Below are 15,504 nucleotides of genomic sequence, written 5' to 3' on the forward strand. Positions count from 1 at the left end.
ACCTGGCGATGCGTCGATGTGGATGAGACTGGAAGAAGGAACCATACGTCGAGTGTAACCGGCAGTAGAAGTGCTTCCGCAAGTAATGAAATTCGTGGGGTGGCTGCATAGGGCAGTGTTGGGAAGCCGTCACGGTAGGAAGGTTGGGTTAGTCGTGGTGACCTCCGTTGGTGGTGGCCAATTCCTCCAGAAACCTCCAGTCAAGAAGGATCGCTTTCTGGTGCACGATCTATTTGTCCCTAGTAGTAGAAAATAGAAAATATATGTGAATGAAAGAAAAGGAAGAGAGAAAGAAAGAACGAGAACAAAAATAGAGACCGAGGCCCGATTGCATTAGAAAAAATATGGCGGAGCAAGGAGGCAGATAACACGTAGGGCGGGTATGTCCAGGAAGACGGCCTGAGGTGGAGAAGTCTCAAATTCACCCATTCAGGGATTAAGTCGATAATCGGTACTCCAGAACGCCTGTAGTGGCCAATATTTTGTGGTTGATGGTTTCCTTTTCACACATTTGCTCCGTTCAAATGCATAGACGTAGTGCCTCCCGCTGTCCCCTGGTTTGATTTCCGGGCCTTGCTGAGGTCTATGTTGCGGAACGCTAGAGATGCTTTCTCGCAGCAGTGTCGGATATTGGCATGTATCATCGTCCCATTAGATAGAGGGGGAACACACTGCCTTGTCGACTGTCTCTGTTGCTGCGTGGCAATGTACGGCAAGTTCGATAATGAAGACACACATTACGATATAGCCTTAGCAACACGCTGGAATAAATGGCGGGTGTAAGGGGTCTAGTAAATTCGTTGTCGAGAGAAACGCATGGGAATGAGCCATCCGTGTTCAAATCGGAAAAAGAAGGTAAAGAAAACGCGTGTGAGGTTGAGAGGCAGAGGCAGTGCCGAAATCAGCGGGGGAGTCAGAAGGATGTGCATAAATCTCCCTTGAACAAGTTTCTGCCAACTAGCCACGGGGATACCTTGGTGATAGATTGCCTTGTTTATTCCGCAGAGTCGTTGGATGTAGCAAAATAAGAAGAGACCAGCGAGAGAGTAGAAATCAACAAGGATCAAAGTCTTGATGAGGTAGAACGAGTTTATGGGACGGCGGTATCGAAAGACGCGGGTGCTTGTTTGTTGGCGAACTGGGATCAAACTCGACCTGTGGCTGATGATGACCTTGGGGACTTTGCAGATGTGTATAGATCAATTCTGTTTGACATAATCTGGCTGCAGAGTTGTGTGGTGTCCTTATGGTGGCCATGTATCTTTTGAAGTGCCTTTAAATGAGGTCTTCTGCCGGGGACACACGAAACAAGCTCGCTGGTGGTCGTGTGATCCGAGAAAGGCATGTACCAAAAGTTGAGACTGGGAATACCTAGAGTGATCTACCAGACGCTGGAAAATAGAATAGAAAAGGGGGTAAGAGAGATAAGAAAATAGACCAAGAAGGTGGTGAAGACGGTAGCAGTATATTGACAGTGCTGCCATCACGGATGCAAGACTGATGTTCAGAGGCATTAAATTGCCTAGTAATTGTGTCTCTGGCCGTTTGTGATACTCTGTACATATACTCCATTTCTCTGTCTCCTATAGCCTCTGTCTAGCCTGGAGATGGAGTGCTGTATGTGATTCGACATTGTGTCTGCGTGTCGCAATCTCATTGCCATAACGGCGTGGTTTGCGTGCCGTCTCGTGCCTGGTCACTATTGGTTTATTCGTGGACAACGTGCCTCCAGCTTGCGACTAAGCCACGTTTGAGGAGACGTTTTTTCTTGCGTAATTGAGATGTTATAGTCGAAGAAGGTGGGAGGCGGCTTGGGACGCGACCACACAAGTGAGGCACTGGTTGGCGAGCCGTCGGTGGAGCAGGGTCCAAGGAGAGAAATACGGGGCATGTGGAGGCTAGCATGAGAAGAAGCTTGACAAAGATGCCAAAGCAAAAGTATGCCCGTGCCCTGCGTCGTATTCTGCGTGATACTGTTGCTGGCTGGTGGCACCTGGCCGTCACGAAGAGAACATGTCTGGAGCATGGATGTGTGAGGCCGCGTGAGGGTTTGTGACCATGTTCAAGTGTCTGGCGTGAGGAGAGCTCGCCAATTGTGAGATTGTCGCTTGGGTGGAGACCTGGTCGGCCTTGCCCAGGCGAATAGGGTGTTGCATGTAGCGAGAAACGGGTGAGGCTTCGTCCAGGATGGTCTAGTCTTCCGCTTAGCGTAGCATGGCCGATGCCCGACCAACATCTGTTTTAAAGCGGCAACGTGGACCGGGCCTGTACAATAAAGGCAGGACGAGAGGCAGAGGTAATAGAGCAGCCATGGGAGACAAAAGCAAAGAGGCATGACAAACATAATTTTTCAAGAGGCAGGAGCAAAGCATCGGACATGCTCGGCACGTATGCCTATGATAGCATCCGTCGTCGAGAAAGGAAGTTGGGTGGAAGCAACGGTTCAAGCCGTATCGAATTCTTTGGCACCAAACCTGAAAAAGGAAATGAAAGGCAAGAACAGGTCCTTTGACAGGAGACGTGTAGCCCGAGGCATTGGTAAGGCCTGAGGCGAGCGGAAAACTGAGAGCAGAGGCCAAAGAGGACGAGCACGACGGCAGACACAAGATGTCTTATTCCACGATGGGGCTGCGCCGGCAAGAGGCGACATAATAATTAATTCGAGAGGATTTTTGGAGTCATATGCAGTGAGCAGGACAAGAATGATATGGGAGCGTTTACATGCGTTGGCGCAACAGGGGAAACAAACATCAGGAACAAAATGAATAAAAATTGGGGAACGACGACGAGACCAGTAAGCCTATTGGATTAAAATGGTGTGTTACCAAAATAGGAAATGGCACATATTAAGAGCCCATGTACATTTATTCACCAAGCAGTGAAATAGAAGACGGACAATCCGGAGAGGAAGGAGGTGAAGAAAACACAAGAGTCCCGAAGGAGCATAATAAAGTTAAACTGCAAGTCGAAATAGGTTGGGAAACGGAAGAAGCAACGAGAAGGAAGCCAGAGAAACCCCGAATGTCATAAGTGACATAGAGAGCATGAGGACCAAGTAGGCCAATAATTTTGGGCCGGTGCGGAGGGCGGGATTTGCAGGGGCAAGCGAGACGGGTTATCTGTGATTGGCTGGCCGTTAGCGAGACAATGTCAGACCAAAGACAGCTCTGACCATTGACGTGATGACGAGTGGATGTTTGGTGGGAGTCTTGAAAACTTTCGAGATATTGGAATCTCAGGTTGTCCTGCCCGAGAATACAAAGTGCTAGGGATGAGTTTAGTCATCTCAGTGTCCTCCGTTCTCGGGGAGACAGTGTCGTCCGAGACAGCGTTCCAAGCACTGGAATGTGCCCGCCAGTGAAAGAAAAAAAGATATTTGTCTGCATACAAATGTGTGCATGCATAATATAACGTCCCTTTCTATCACCGATCCGACCAGGCCACTCCTTGATCACAGCAATTCTGCATTGCGAGAAGGACGTTGTAAACAACACGCACTCGACTTAATCCTACACCGTTACGTCGTGGCACGTTGCAAGGTATTTTGCAGATTGTTTTGTAGCCCGACTCGCCCGAGTCTCCACGCCCAGGGCCTGGAGACATTTGCCAGCTGCCCTGGCCAGGTTGGGTCACAGCGACCGTGGCTCGTCAAATTTATCGCAATAGGGCCTAGCGCGAGAAGCCCCCAACAAGAAAAGCGACTCGCGTGCTTCTCTTGCGGCGACGACTTGAACATGAGTTTTGCCGGCAAAAATACTCTGTTCATCGGGGCGGTACTTCAGGCGGCGGAGACGGAGGAGCTGTATCGGTGAACGGCAAAAGGAAAGCATAGTAAGGATAGCCGGACACTTTCCTTGTTGATTTGCGACGTAAAACAAAGGTAAAATGCGTGACAGATGTAGGCGAAACAGTATGCGTTGGGCAGATTGCTGCATCGGTTGCAGCAGCCGCGTTACTTTTAATCGGACGGGGCCCCATTGATTACAAGTTTGCAGCCAGGCAATAATTGCATGCGATCAAGGTAACATGCTCCGCACATATCGCCCGAATCTGACCTCCCCACACGGGGCTGATCCGCTACCAACCTGCCCATTGACATTCGATGGCAGCAGACGCGGTGCACATTATATGAACAGTGGGAATGGGACAGGTGTACAAGAGCCAAAAACGGAACAATGTGAGTCGATTCGCCCACCCGGTTTTCATAAAATGCGTGACACAGACTGCCCTTGGAAGCGGTGCCGCAAGGAAATTTGTAAAACAAGTTCCGACCAGCCTGGTCGCAGGACGCACAAGCACGGAGTGTCAATTAACGATGCCAGCACCTTGCAATCAAGCAGCTCGCTTCCACGCTGTGCGACTCACGCTTAGCGGAATCAGCAAGACTCCTCCTTGTAACATGTGCCAAATCACAAGCGGCTTCTTCTTCTGCGTCTGAGATTCTCGAGTGCAGGTAGTGATCTCACCCCTGAATGAAGGGCCATAAGACACTCATTTCTCGCCCTCTGTCGGACCAATAGTCACTGTATCCCCGCCCTCCCTGGTCGTGGTAATCGTCCCAGTCACCTTGGCCAGGTCCTGCGGCTCTTTATTCTTGAGCTGGAGGTTGCTAAGTTCTGAGAGGTTGTATTTCCGAAGGCTATTCCAGTCCCCGTCAACAACACTCATACCGCAGGTATACTTGTCACTATTAGTACGGGAAGTGACAGTATATGGGGCCCAAAAACAAGTGGAGAAACGAGGACAAATATTACCCGAAATATTTCAATCAATATGATCTTATCCGGATTCACCAGGTCGACTTTGTGGTGGTTTTGGTCAATCAATGCTGCAACAAGATCAATCACACTGCGGCGCTCGAGTTCGTGGTGGTGTCGGAAAGACGGACGTATAGCAAACTATCAATAGAAACAGAGAGTGCAAAGTTTGTATTAGCATCACAAACCGTTCCCATAATACCGTGCTGTGGGATGACCGAGTCATAAAAGGTAGACATAATGCGTCCAGTGCAATCAAAAGCAGGCCCTCCCCCAGCAAAACCCAAAAAAAAACTAAAAAAAAAAAAAACTAAACCAGCTTACTGTGTAATCGGGCTTGTTCTCGGCCGTGCCTTGCATTTTCTTGAGGGCCGCATAGATGGGAGAAGTGCTGTCGTCATCGTCTTTCTCGCCTAGGGAATTCGCTGGTTGTAGTGACAGCTTAAACCATGGCCACAGAACCTCGAGTGCAACATGCCGGACGCCTTTCTCGGTGGCCCGTCCGCTGGCTGTGATTGGCGTTAACCGGTTCAGATAACGGAACGAGCGCGTCATTGGCACAGCTCTCCCCTTCTCAATTGCCTCGTCCGTGGCCACCGCGGCTATTTCTGCGTCACGCTTCATGTCGACGCTGATCTGGTGGGCCATGGCAACCGGGTCAATGGGTGGTACCGTTTTCGAGAATAGAAGGCATTCGACATTGAGGCGAATCTGAGTAAAGTAGTGACTTTTGTTCCTGGACGGAGTCCTCAACGAAGCGATCTCCCTCTGAACAAGGTCTTCGATTTCGTCACCGCCACCGGGTTTTGCCTCGTTGCTGCCATTGGAAACATCCTCCCCTAAAACTGTACCAGTCTCGGCACCTTCTTCACCCGGGATTGGAATACCATACATATTTTTGGCATACTGCTGTCAAAGAACCCGCAAAGGGTGAGGCGGAGAAATACCGGTCAGCTTGCGTACGAGAAGCTCTAGACAGAGGGAGGGTCTTGTCAATCCTAGACCGTCTCTGGGCCAAGGAGGCAGTTCCCGTACCTTGTCAAACAAATCCATCATTTCACGGGCTGCCCGGCTTTCCATGTTACGAGCACAGGTTACCCAGATGCCGACATCGCCAGGCTCGACAGAGCCACGCTCGACGTGGAGGCTCTTGACCTTTTGGTGCGACGTTGTCCACTTTCCATGGTTGCCCGCCTAGTAGAACTATCAGCAGAGGCTCACTCGATCGCATTTGCTGTAGTTTGTATTGACAACCAACCTTTTTTCTCTTGGCACTGGGGCCCGCGTTTGGCGGGCTTTTTCTCTTCGTTGAGTTTGACATAGGAGGTCAGGTTACAAAACCCAGATAATTATGAAGCTAATATACGAAATCAACGCAAGCGCGAACAATGGGAGGGTACGAGGTGAAGCAGCAAGGGGACGTGGGATAAGAAAGTGCCTTGAACTTTGAGTTTAAGGTGACGTGAGAAAAAGAAGAAAACAGGAGATTTTAGCTTCACGGCTTATGTTAACGACTGAAAGCATGGGTCACGTGCGGCACCACTTTCCAATTAGCTCCGCATAATATGCAAATAAATAAGAAAAACGAGGATCTTCTTTGCCCTCTTGCCATATAAATATATGTAAAAAAACCAAAAAGAGCAGAATTACATATATCCAACGAAAAGAATTACATCTAATGATATCTCGACCTTATATGCCTTATTGATCTACTCCGTCTTGGAATTTGTCTTCGCACTAGCTTCTGCCGTCAACACAAGAGACTTCGGTGCGTCCTCCTTAGGCATATATAGCTCCACGAACTGAAGACGTTTTGCGGCAATGAAATCCTCATCAGCTAGGAGGTGGTCAAGCTCGGCAACTGACTTGACCTGGAATTTAGCTGTGTTCTTCTCTGTGCCACCGAAGACGGTGACTAGGTCCTTGAACTTCCACGCCGAAATGTCGTTGTAGTCGGCATCCATGCCGTGGATATACCTCTCAATGGTGAATCCATCATTGCAAATCAGGAAACTGGAGGCAAAGGCAAACGTTAGTCCTGGTCAATGAGAAGAGAGAACAGGGAACAAAAACATCACGGAACGGGCGGGAACTCGTCTCACATGATGGGGTTGAGCTTGTTGCGAATCATTGTGCTCAATTCTTGGGCGCTTAGCTGGAAGGACCCATCTCCGACAAAAAGGATCGTACGGCGTTTGGCGCCCATATCCTTCACGGCGAGAGCTGCACCTTGGGTGGCACCGACCGACCACCCAATGCTTCCCCAAAGGACCTCTGGGAGACATGTTAGTAAATTCAGTTGTGTACTCTTGGCCTTCACCCTAGCATAATACGTACGGCTCAGGGCAGTGACGCCTTTAGGATACACGGTATCCCAAATGCCAAAATTGGCTGTGCCCGTCTCAGTGACGATGACATCGTCCTCTTGAAGAAAGCTACTGATTCTTGGCCAGAACCAAGACTGTGTAATGGTACCGGACGCCTCTGGTTTCTCCAAGACGGGTTGCTTGTGCTCAATGGACTGGACATTGAGCCTGCTGAGGTCAACGCGGTCAATCACCTTCCGGAGCACGCCGCGCATACCAACACCGGGATAGTGAGAATAACGCACGGCAGTGTAGGTGCTGTGGAAGTCAATTGTCCGAAGCTGTGATGTGCGGTACGAGAACCCCGAGGTGTTGAAGTCACTCTTGAGGGATCCGATGGAGAGAATCAGGTCGGATCCCTCGACATGCTTGATGACGTCGGCGTGGGAGCTAACGCCAGCATATACACCGCCATACGTCGAGTGTTCCTCGTTGACAGCACCCTTGCCCATGGGAGTGACGAATACCGGCAGCCTGGTCTTTTCGATGAGTCTGTGAACCTCGTCGATAACACGGTGGCGAATGGCACACGCGTCGACCAAAATAACGGGGTTTCTGGCGGCGTGCAAGTATTTGAGAACGACATCCACGACATAGTCCTCGCTCTCTGGCTCGTTCTCGTGGTCCTCGAGATGAATCGGTGTACGTAGCCGGTCGCCCTCAACCTTCTTCTGGACCATGTCGGTGGGCAGCATAATGTAGACGGGTCGGCTGTGGAGCCAACACTGGTGTAGGGTGTGGTCGATCTGGTCGGCGATTTCGCTAGGGTTCACCAGTTTGGAAAGCTCGCAGCTGACGTGCTTGCTCATGTCGGAAAACACATTGAAGTCGCCGTTGCCCAATGTGTGGTGCAGCAGCATGCCATGGCGTTGGGCAATGGTAGAGGGACAGCCGACAATGTGGACAACAGGGACCTGCTCGGCATAGGCACCGGCAACACCGTTCAGGGCCGACAGCTCGCCGACGCCGAAAGTCGTGACCAAGGCAGCCGCGCCCTTGACGCGGGCATAGCCATCGGCAGCGTAGGCGGCATTGAGCTCATTGACGCTGCCGACCCAGCTGAGGTCGCACTTGGGGATGTAGTCGAGGGCCACGAGGTTGTAGTCGCCGGGCACACCGTGAACGGAGCGGATACCAAACTGGCGCAGGCGGGTGAAAAGATATTCGGCCACATCCACCGGCGTCGAAAGCGTCTGGGTGCGGATGTCGGGGGCTTGTGCGCCAGACATACTTGTAGTGGAAGTGGAGCGTAAAGTGCCAAGAAGCGTGTAAGAGGGTCTGTAGTCAAAGAACAGCAATTGGAAAACCCAATGTGTTCTAATGGCAAAGGGGCCCGGTTGAAGATAATAGAAAGATAAAATAGGGTACCAGCGTTTGCAGTCTTCAATGGAGAAAATATGAACGATGAAATGCGCAGGGAATCAGGACAGACCAGAGCTTTTGTCGGTGGAAGGAGATGGACTAAATATTGGAGGGGAGCTACGGGAGCTCGGGGAGCTTGAGCTAGAGCTGATGACGTTGATGAGTGCTGCCACAGATCACGCCAGCCAGTCCCACTTGGAGGGGCGAGCCCGGAACCGTTGCATTCTTTGTCTCCTGTTGATTGTGGTGAGGGGCCCGCGGGCGCCATTTGTCTTGTCCAAGGGTGGGCAGCTGCGGTTACTAACGTCAGGCCACTCATGTGAGCAGCAGCTTGAGCTTTTTTTTGTAAAAAAAAATACTGCCTGCTTGTACCTCAACAAGCAGCTTTTGGCTGCTCGCTGCCCCGTTGGACGAGTTGGATTCAACGGCTCGTACCATCACGACACGATACCGGCCGATGCGAGAGATGCGATGTACAGTCGCCACGTACGTTACCATATTTGTGGGCTATGGAAGTTTGGATGGCGAGCCACGGTGCACTTTCTCATTGGCATCATTAACTGCGTGCCTTGTAAATCGCCATTTCACGCCGTTATCATAGAACAGACGCCAAAAAGGGCCATGAGAGATAAGATTTGTTATTGGCAAGTGTCTCCGTTACCAATTCGTATGGCCGTCTAACTATCGTACATGCCGCCCTTTTTTTGCTTCTTTTAGAAAAGACCGTGATCCTCGAGACCCTTGACCGTAGTCGTTTGCATATGTTTCATGTTAATGTACATCATATTCCCCCCGACTCGCCTCTCAATCGCAGCGCCCGTCTTTCCACCCTGTCCGCCACCGTTCCTCCCAGAGGTTGCAGTCGAACTGCGGCTTCCCCAGCTTGTCGTTGACTTCGTTGTGCGCCGCGCAAAGCCAGCGGCCAAAGTCATCGCGCGATGCTGTGCGCACGGGCGACTTGGATAGGAATAATTGAAAGTCCTCGGCGCACACCCAGCATGGGTACAGCCGCGATAATGTACCTATGAAGCCCTTGACGTCGGCTTGCTGGCTGGGGCTGGGCTGTGTGGGATACTGTGCTGCGATTGTGTGCAGCAGTGTCCACGTGCTACGTCCGAGTGTCTCGACATCGGCTGGGCAGTCGACCGGCGGGCCCGCCACGGCTGCCGCTGTGACCGCTGTTGATGCCGCCATGGCCGCCGCCGCGGCTGTTCCCGCTGAACCGGATGACGAAGGTGTATTTAGGGACGTCTTCGTTTGGCTGGCCCATGATGCAAACGACGTGCAAGACCGGCATGGTTTGCCATCCTTGCCGAGCACTACGCCTTTGGGAATTCGCTTGGGCACTTCTGCCCTGGATACCGGCGGCTCCGGCTGCTGCTGTGTTCCCGCAGACATTTTGCTGGTGTTGTCGGAAAGTCGTCGCGCCACATCAAATTGTCTTTGCGACAGCTCGCACGTTGAGTCTCGCCTTTCACTCCTGCCGTCACGGGTTTTGCTGTTGTAAGGTGGTGCTATTCTCACATATCCAAAGAGCATTCGATACCGTCGAATTTGTAAGCTGATAGGGACCAAGACGCAAATCTGAACCTGAGTTAAGTCTCCATAATGCCGTATTACGCTGTAATTACTGGTCAGGGAGGAAAAATGCTAATGGACGAAGGAGTCACGGAGCCTGGAAGGCCTAGTCAGCGGCCCACTTATTTTGAGTGAGCTTTCCCATAACCCTACTTCGTAGGCTCCAGCTCGCCGAAGATGGGCCCACCCGTGGTCCGCTAATCGTGACTGCCGACAGCACTATCAAGATTCGATCTTCGACAAGGGGACAAAATAAAAACGTTTTGACAATGAAAATTACCCGTTCGTCTTGCCGCCGATGGCCCCAACAACGTCACCGCCACCCATACCGGTGTTTCTGCTGAAGACTAGGTCCTCGCCCACCGACGCCTACGAAGACCTCTTCACGGCATCGACGGCGACGACAGATACTAATGAGCTTGTCGGCTTTGAGCCCACTTTTGTGCCGGTGCTTGAGCATCGCTTCGACGACGAAGGCGTCGCGCGGCTGGCAGACCTGCTGAAGCGCCGTCAAATCACAAATGTCCTTCCGCAGTCGGACGGCGCCGACACCGCAAGTCGTCATTATGGAGGTCTAATCTTTACGTCGCAACGCGCAGTAGAGGCATTCAGTAAGGTGGTTTCGGGCGGCGATGGCGCATCCGGGCATGAAAACGGCTGGCCGCATCTCCAAGATGTACCCATCTACAGTGTTGGGCCCGCAACGACACGTGCATTAGGTGCCGTGGTCCAACAGCTGCCCTTGCAAGTGTTCGGCGAGCACACGGGCAACGGCGAAGACCTAGCCTACTACATTCGGGGGCATTATGCACACTGGAAACGGTCGCAAATACATGGCATGCAGGAAGATTCGATGGCACCGCCGCCGTATTTGCCCGCCCTGCTGTTTGTGGTCGGCGAAAAACGGCGCGACATCATACCCAGGGTGTTAATGGGCGGTGACAAGGCAGACAGCGCTGTCCCCCGCATCCAGGTCGACGAGATCGTGGTTTATGGCACGGGCGTCATGCCGACCTTTGCAGCCGATTTTCAACGCGTGCTCGACACGACGCAGGACCGCTCAGTGCGCTGGGTTGTTGTCTTCTCACCCACAGGCTGTGACAGCATGTTGGCCGCCTTGGGCCTCCTTGACTCGGAAACGGGCAGAGCAAGAAAACCGGCGAACGGGACCCGCTCCGTGTTTGTGGCCACGATCGGCCCGACCACGCGTAGCTACCTTCAAGGTACGTTTGGTTTCGATGCGGATGTTTGCGCGGACGAGCCTAGCCCCCAGGGTATCCTGTATGGCATTCTGCAGTTTATGGCTGCTCGGGCCGCCAAGTGACGCAGCCTTGATTCAGTCGACATGTTGTACGACGGTCTACTTGGAGTTCATGGCACGGCTGGAAAGCCGGATGTGTTTAATACAGACATCGCATCTATGCCGTATGCATACGTGTATACCTTGTGAGAATATATATATGTATATATTTAGTCGCCCGGTCGTTTTGGTTCTTCGTCTTTTTTCTTTTGAACATTTGCAGGATCACTGGTTCTAAATCAGGCTTTGTATCAACATGGTAATCCCATTCCTGCTGTATATCATTAGTAGTAAAATTATACTAATAAATCCATCGCTGCAACCAAAGCAAGAGATCAAAATGGCAACCAGGTGGGGGGTGGCGATTCAGTCAGCCTTGCAAAACCACTACGTCGCCTGGCCCACGTTTTTTTTGCCTTGTTGCCAACAGCCTTGCCCCCCAGTCGCTACGCCTCTTGTCATCCTTCCAGCGCTTCGCCCCTAAAACTGCCCCTAGCCCCAAAACAGATTGCGCTTGTTGGAGGAGCATCGCATGCCCAGGCAGGCACCACAATATGGTTATTTATTTCCTTGTCTTACCACTCCGGGATAAGCATTGTTCCCCACCTAGACTGCTTCGTGAACCTCACCTTAGGCAACTCAACTCCTACCTCGACTTGGTCCCCTGACTCTCCCTTAGCTGTCTTGTCGCTTCTTATATCAAGACATCGGCTCCACTAATTTGTGTCGTCTCATACTCGACTTTGGCTGTTGCCACATTGTCTTCGACAGCTTTCCTGTATCCTCTTCAACCTGCGACGCATCCAGGCCTCTTTGGCCGGCCATATCCCGTCCGACCGACATCACTACGCAGGGTAGCTGCCATGAGCCACCATAGCGGTGGGCGTCCGTCCTCGGATCATGCACAGACTCTAGATTACCCCTCATCCCACTCGCCGCCGGGCTCGTCCGGAGCAGCCACGCCGACATCGACATCAGGTGGCTCTTCGTCTTTCCTCTCTAATTCCTTCTACAACGCCTTTGGCGGTATCATCCGCCGTTTGTCATCTGATCCGGCCGGCCATCTGCAAACACACGCGGCGGATGGTAGCCGGTCCATCGACCATGCGGCCACCTTCCCCGCACCCAGCCCACATCATGACCACGGCCGTGGTGGCAGCCAATTCCCGCACTCACCAACATCCATTTCCTTCGGTTCTAGCAATAATGGAATTGACGGGGTCTATACACCTCCTATCGCCCGTTCTGCGTCGCCCCTTCGGCCGCCGCCTCTTGAGCCGTTGGTCCTGAAAGGCTTCTCGTCAGATACGCCAGAGTCCGCTCGCTTGTTGACGCCCTCCATTGCCGAGGAAATTCGCATGATGGTGCCCGAGCGCCTACGCATAGAGGCAGACTGGAAACTTGTTTACAGCTTAGACCAGGATGGTGCCAGCCTCGCAACTCTATACGACAAGACCTACAGACACGATGAACATCGTATTGGCTTCGTGCTGGTCGTCAAAGACCAAGAAGGAGGTGTACGCCCCCCTCCCCTGCCCCCGTATATTTTCCGGCATTCTGATAATTGACTCTTTCTTTGCCACCTACATATAGATATTTGGAGCCTATCTCACGGAGCGCCCGCATCCTTCACCCCACTACTTCGGCACCGGCGAATGTTTCCTGTGGAGGGCGTCACTTCTGAGCCCGTTACCGCCTCCGCCGTCCGACGACACTTCGAACCTCACAACACGAAGCACGACTATTGCGGCCTCACCACCACAGTCCACGGTTGGAATTGCAGGCCAGTTATCCAGCCTAGACCTCCTCGCACCGGAAATATCGACACAGCCACCGCCATCACCGTCATCCATGCACCCACCTCCCAGCCCTTCCATCCGCTTCAGTGCATTTCCCTACAGTGGCGTCAATGAGTATTTCATCTATTGCGAGTCACATAGTTTGAGCGTTGGTGGCGGAGATGGAAAATATGGACTGTGGCTCAACGACAGTCTAGATAAGGGCATAAGTGCCACCTGTCTGACCTTTGGAAACCAGCCGCTGAGCGACGAAGGTGAAAAGTTCGGCGTCCTGGGCGTTGAAGTGTGGGTGATAGGATCTCGGAGGTGAGGGGTTAGCAAAACGGCACTGTTTTGTGGCCCTGGCCGTCTTTATTCTTTCCCCATGGTTGGATCTGAGCGGCCTGCAAATTGTATCACCTTATACGGAGTATATAGACTTTCGTCTCCTCTTTCTACCCCCCTCCTTTACCGTTTCTTGTCTGCCCGTTCATGTCCAGCGCATAAAATAGGTTGAGCATATAGTGCTGGAGCTAAGGATTGAACCGAATAAACATTCAAACCAGGGAGAGCGGAATATAAAGTCATAATGAATTTGAGACGGAAAAGATATTTGCCAATGAAATGATTCAGTAAAGGTTATTTTTGAAAAAAAAAAAGAGAGAGAAGTAGTGAATAAAACAGAATATGGAAAGTAAGGGCAAAGAAGATCATGAAATTTATCATCCGCCATCTCAAACAGCCTTGCATCCTAGAAATCGCGAGCGTCCTCCAATCTCACATTCATATATCCTGCCCTGTACCAGCCAGCTGTAGTCACCGCACCCCAAACCCACGTCAAAATCAAAATCAAAGTCAAAACTTGAAACCAAAATCAAAAAAAAAAAAAGACAAAAACAAGACTAGCCATCCTGGGCAGGAGGCTCCTATCTCACCCTCTTGACTTCAATTTGCACATGGGCTACATTCTGTACTTGGTCGATGTAGGACAAGATAATGCGACCAATAAAATCACCGCATGATCTCTTGGTAGATCAGCTGCTTCAGCTGCTCTTTGCTCAGGTTGTCTTTGTGCTTGTCAAAGTCAAAGAACTCTTCCGGAATTGGTGGTGCCGTCGGCTCATCGTCGGGGTCGTGGTAGGGCTCCAGGTATGGGTGCTTAAGGGCCTCTTCGACCGTGATGCGCTTCACCGGATTGAAGGCAAGGAGCTTTTCGAGAAGGTCCAGAGCGAGGTCTGATGTTTTAGGGAAGAGTGTCCGGAACTGCACCTTCTTCTTGAACGGAAGAGAGCGGATGTACTCTCTTGCGCGCCGTGATTTGATGCCGTAGTAGTCCTCCATCGTCGGTGTGCCAAGCACGTCCAAAATGAGCGTCAACTGGTGGTGATCTGTAATAAGTGTCAGACAAATGGCAGAAACACAACGGACGCTTTTGTTTGAAGAAGGTATTAAGGCGTAACTCACAGTCCTTTCCAGGAAAGAGGGGCTTTCCACTAAGCATCTCGGCCAAAATGCACCCCACGGACCACACGTCAATGGCCTTAGTATACTCTTTGAAAGTCAACATAATTTCGGGTGCACGGTACCAACGTGTGGCAACGTATTCCGTCATGAAGCCTGAGTTGTCTTCCTGTGACGCCGCCGATCGTGCCAAGCCGAAATCGCAGACCTTGAGATCGCAGTTGGCGTTCAAAAGCAAGTTCGACGGCTTAAGATCACGGTGGAGGACGTTTGCAGAGTGCATTGCCTTGAGGGCACGAAGAGTCTGGTAGATGAAGTATTGGCAATGGTCGTCCGAGAGGTCCTGCGTGCGAATCACGCGATGCATATCGGTCTCCATGAGTTCCTAGAGAGCGGGAGAGAAGCCACTTTTTTAGTCACTACTCCGTGGTGAGGATTGCCAAACTGGGTGTGTTCGAAAATCAGCACGAGCAGGGACATACCTGGATCAGGTACACCTCGTTAAACGTTTCGTAGCTGCGAGGCTTTTGGATGTCGAGGATGGAAATAATGTTCTCGTGGTTGAAGTACCGCAATAGCTTCATCTCACGGAGTGTCCGTAGGCAGAACATGGAGTGATCGAAAGGTGTAATCTTCTTGATAGCAACTTTCTGGCCAGAGGGTTTGTGTATGGCGGAGCTGTATGAGGCAGACAATAGCGCGATGTCAGTCCTGGTGCTCATGTAATCCTGCTTGCTTTGCTGATCGACTAGACGAACGTACCAAACAACGCCATATGCTCCTTCACCAACAACATCTTGAATGTCGTACTGCTCGCTGACATTAAAGGAAATTTTGCGCGAACCCGCCGGGTTTGGGGGATTGGCTCGCGACATGGCGGACTTCGTGGCTGGCTGGAATTG

At 51.6% G+C, this 15,504-nt stretch overlaps 6 protein-coding genes across 6 annotated transcripts; 2 read left to right on the forward strand and 4 right to left on the reverse strand.

The window, feature by feature from the left end:
- Positions 1-4,491: 4,491 nt before the first annotated feature.
- On the reverse strand, positions 4,492-5,651 carry SPSK_00550 (tRNA acetyltransferase TAN1; the record flags this gene model as incomplete). The annotated part of the gene is made up of 3 exons (XM_016727516.1): positions 4,492-4,680; positions 4,755-4,898; positions 5,082-5,651. 3 exons carry the CDS (start codon positions 5,649-5,651, stop codon positions 4,492-4,494), a joined length of 903 nt encoding a protein of 300 aa, XP_016582579.1.
- An 815-nt stretch (positions 5,652-6,466) lies between these two features.
- SPSK_00477 (pyruvate decarboxylase) lies at positions 6,467-8,352 on the reverse strand (the record flags this gene model as incomplete). Its single annotated transcript, XM_016727445.1, has 3 exons — positions 6,467-6,770; positions 6,860-7,031; positions 7,095-8,352. 3 exons carry the CDS (start codon positions 8,350-8,352, stop codon positions 6,467-6,469), a joined length of 1,734 nt encoding a protein of 577 aa, XP_016582580.1.
- A 937-nt stretch (positions 8,353-9,289) lies between these two features.
- Positions 9,290-9,883, reverse strand: SPSK_00603 (augmenter of liver regeneration; the record flags this gene model as incomplete). Its single annotated transcript, XM_016727568.1, has 1 exon — positions 9,290-9,883. One exon carries the CDS (start codon positions 9,881-9,883, stop codon positions 9,290-9,292), a length of 594 nt encoding a protein of 197 aa, XP_016582581.1.
- Positions 9,884-10,361: 478 nt separating this feature from the next.
- Positions 10,362-11,387, forward strand: SPSK_00565 (uroporphyrinogen-III synthase; the record flags this gene model as incomplete). The annotated part of the gene is made up of 1 exon (XM_016727531.1): positions 10,362-11,387. The coding sequence occupies one exon, from the start codon at positions 10,362-10,364 to the stop codon at positions 11,385-11,387; it is 1,026 nt and encodes a 341-aa protein (XP_016582582.1).
- Positions 11,388-12,226: 839 nt separating this feature from the next.
- On the forward strand, positions 12,227-13,472 carry SPSK_00542 (oxidation resistance protein 1; the record flags this gene model as incomplete). Its single annotated transcript, XM_016727508.1, has 2 exons — positions 12,227-12,880; positions 12,957-13,472. The coding sequence occupies 2 exons, from the start codon at positions 12,227-12,229 to the stop codon at positions 13,470-13,472; spliced, it is 1,170 nt and encodes a 389-aa protein (XP_016582583.1).
- Positions 13,473-14,152: 680 nt separating this feature from the next.
- On the reverse strand, positions 14,153-15,477 carry SPSK_00536 (extracellular signal-regulated kinase 1/2; the record flags this gene model as incomplete). The annotated part of the gene is made up of 3 exons (XM_016727502.1): positions 14,153-14,529; positions 14,606-14,987; positions 15,085-15,477. The coding sequence occupies 3 exons, from the start codon at positions 15,475-15,477 to the stop codon at positions 14,153-14,155; spliced, it is 1,152 nt and encodes a 383-aa protein (XP_016582584.1).
- Between the last annotated feature and the right edge of the window lie 27 nt (positions 15,478-15,504).

The sequence above is a fragment of the Sporothrix schenckii genome, assembly GCF_000961545.1.
Source record: "Sporothrix schenckii 1099-18 chromosome Unknown Cont49, whole genome shotgun sequence".
NCBI classification, from domain to species: domain Eukaryota; kingdom Fungi; phylum Ascomycota; class Sordariomycetes; order Ophiostomatales; family Ophiostomataceae; genus Sporothrix; species Sporothrix schenckii.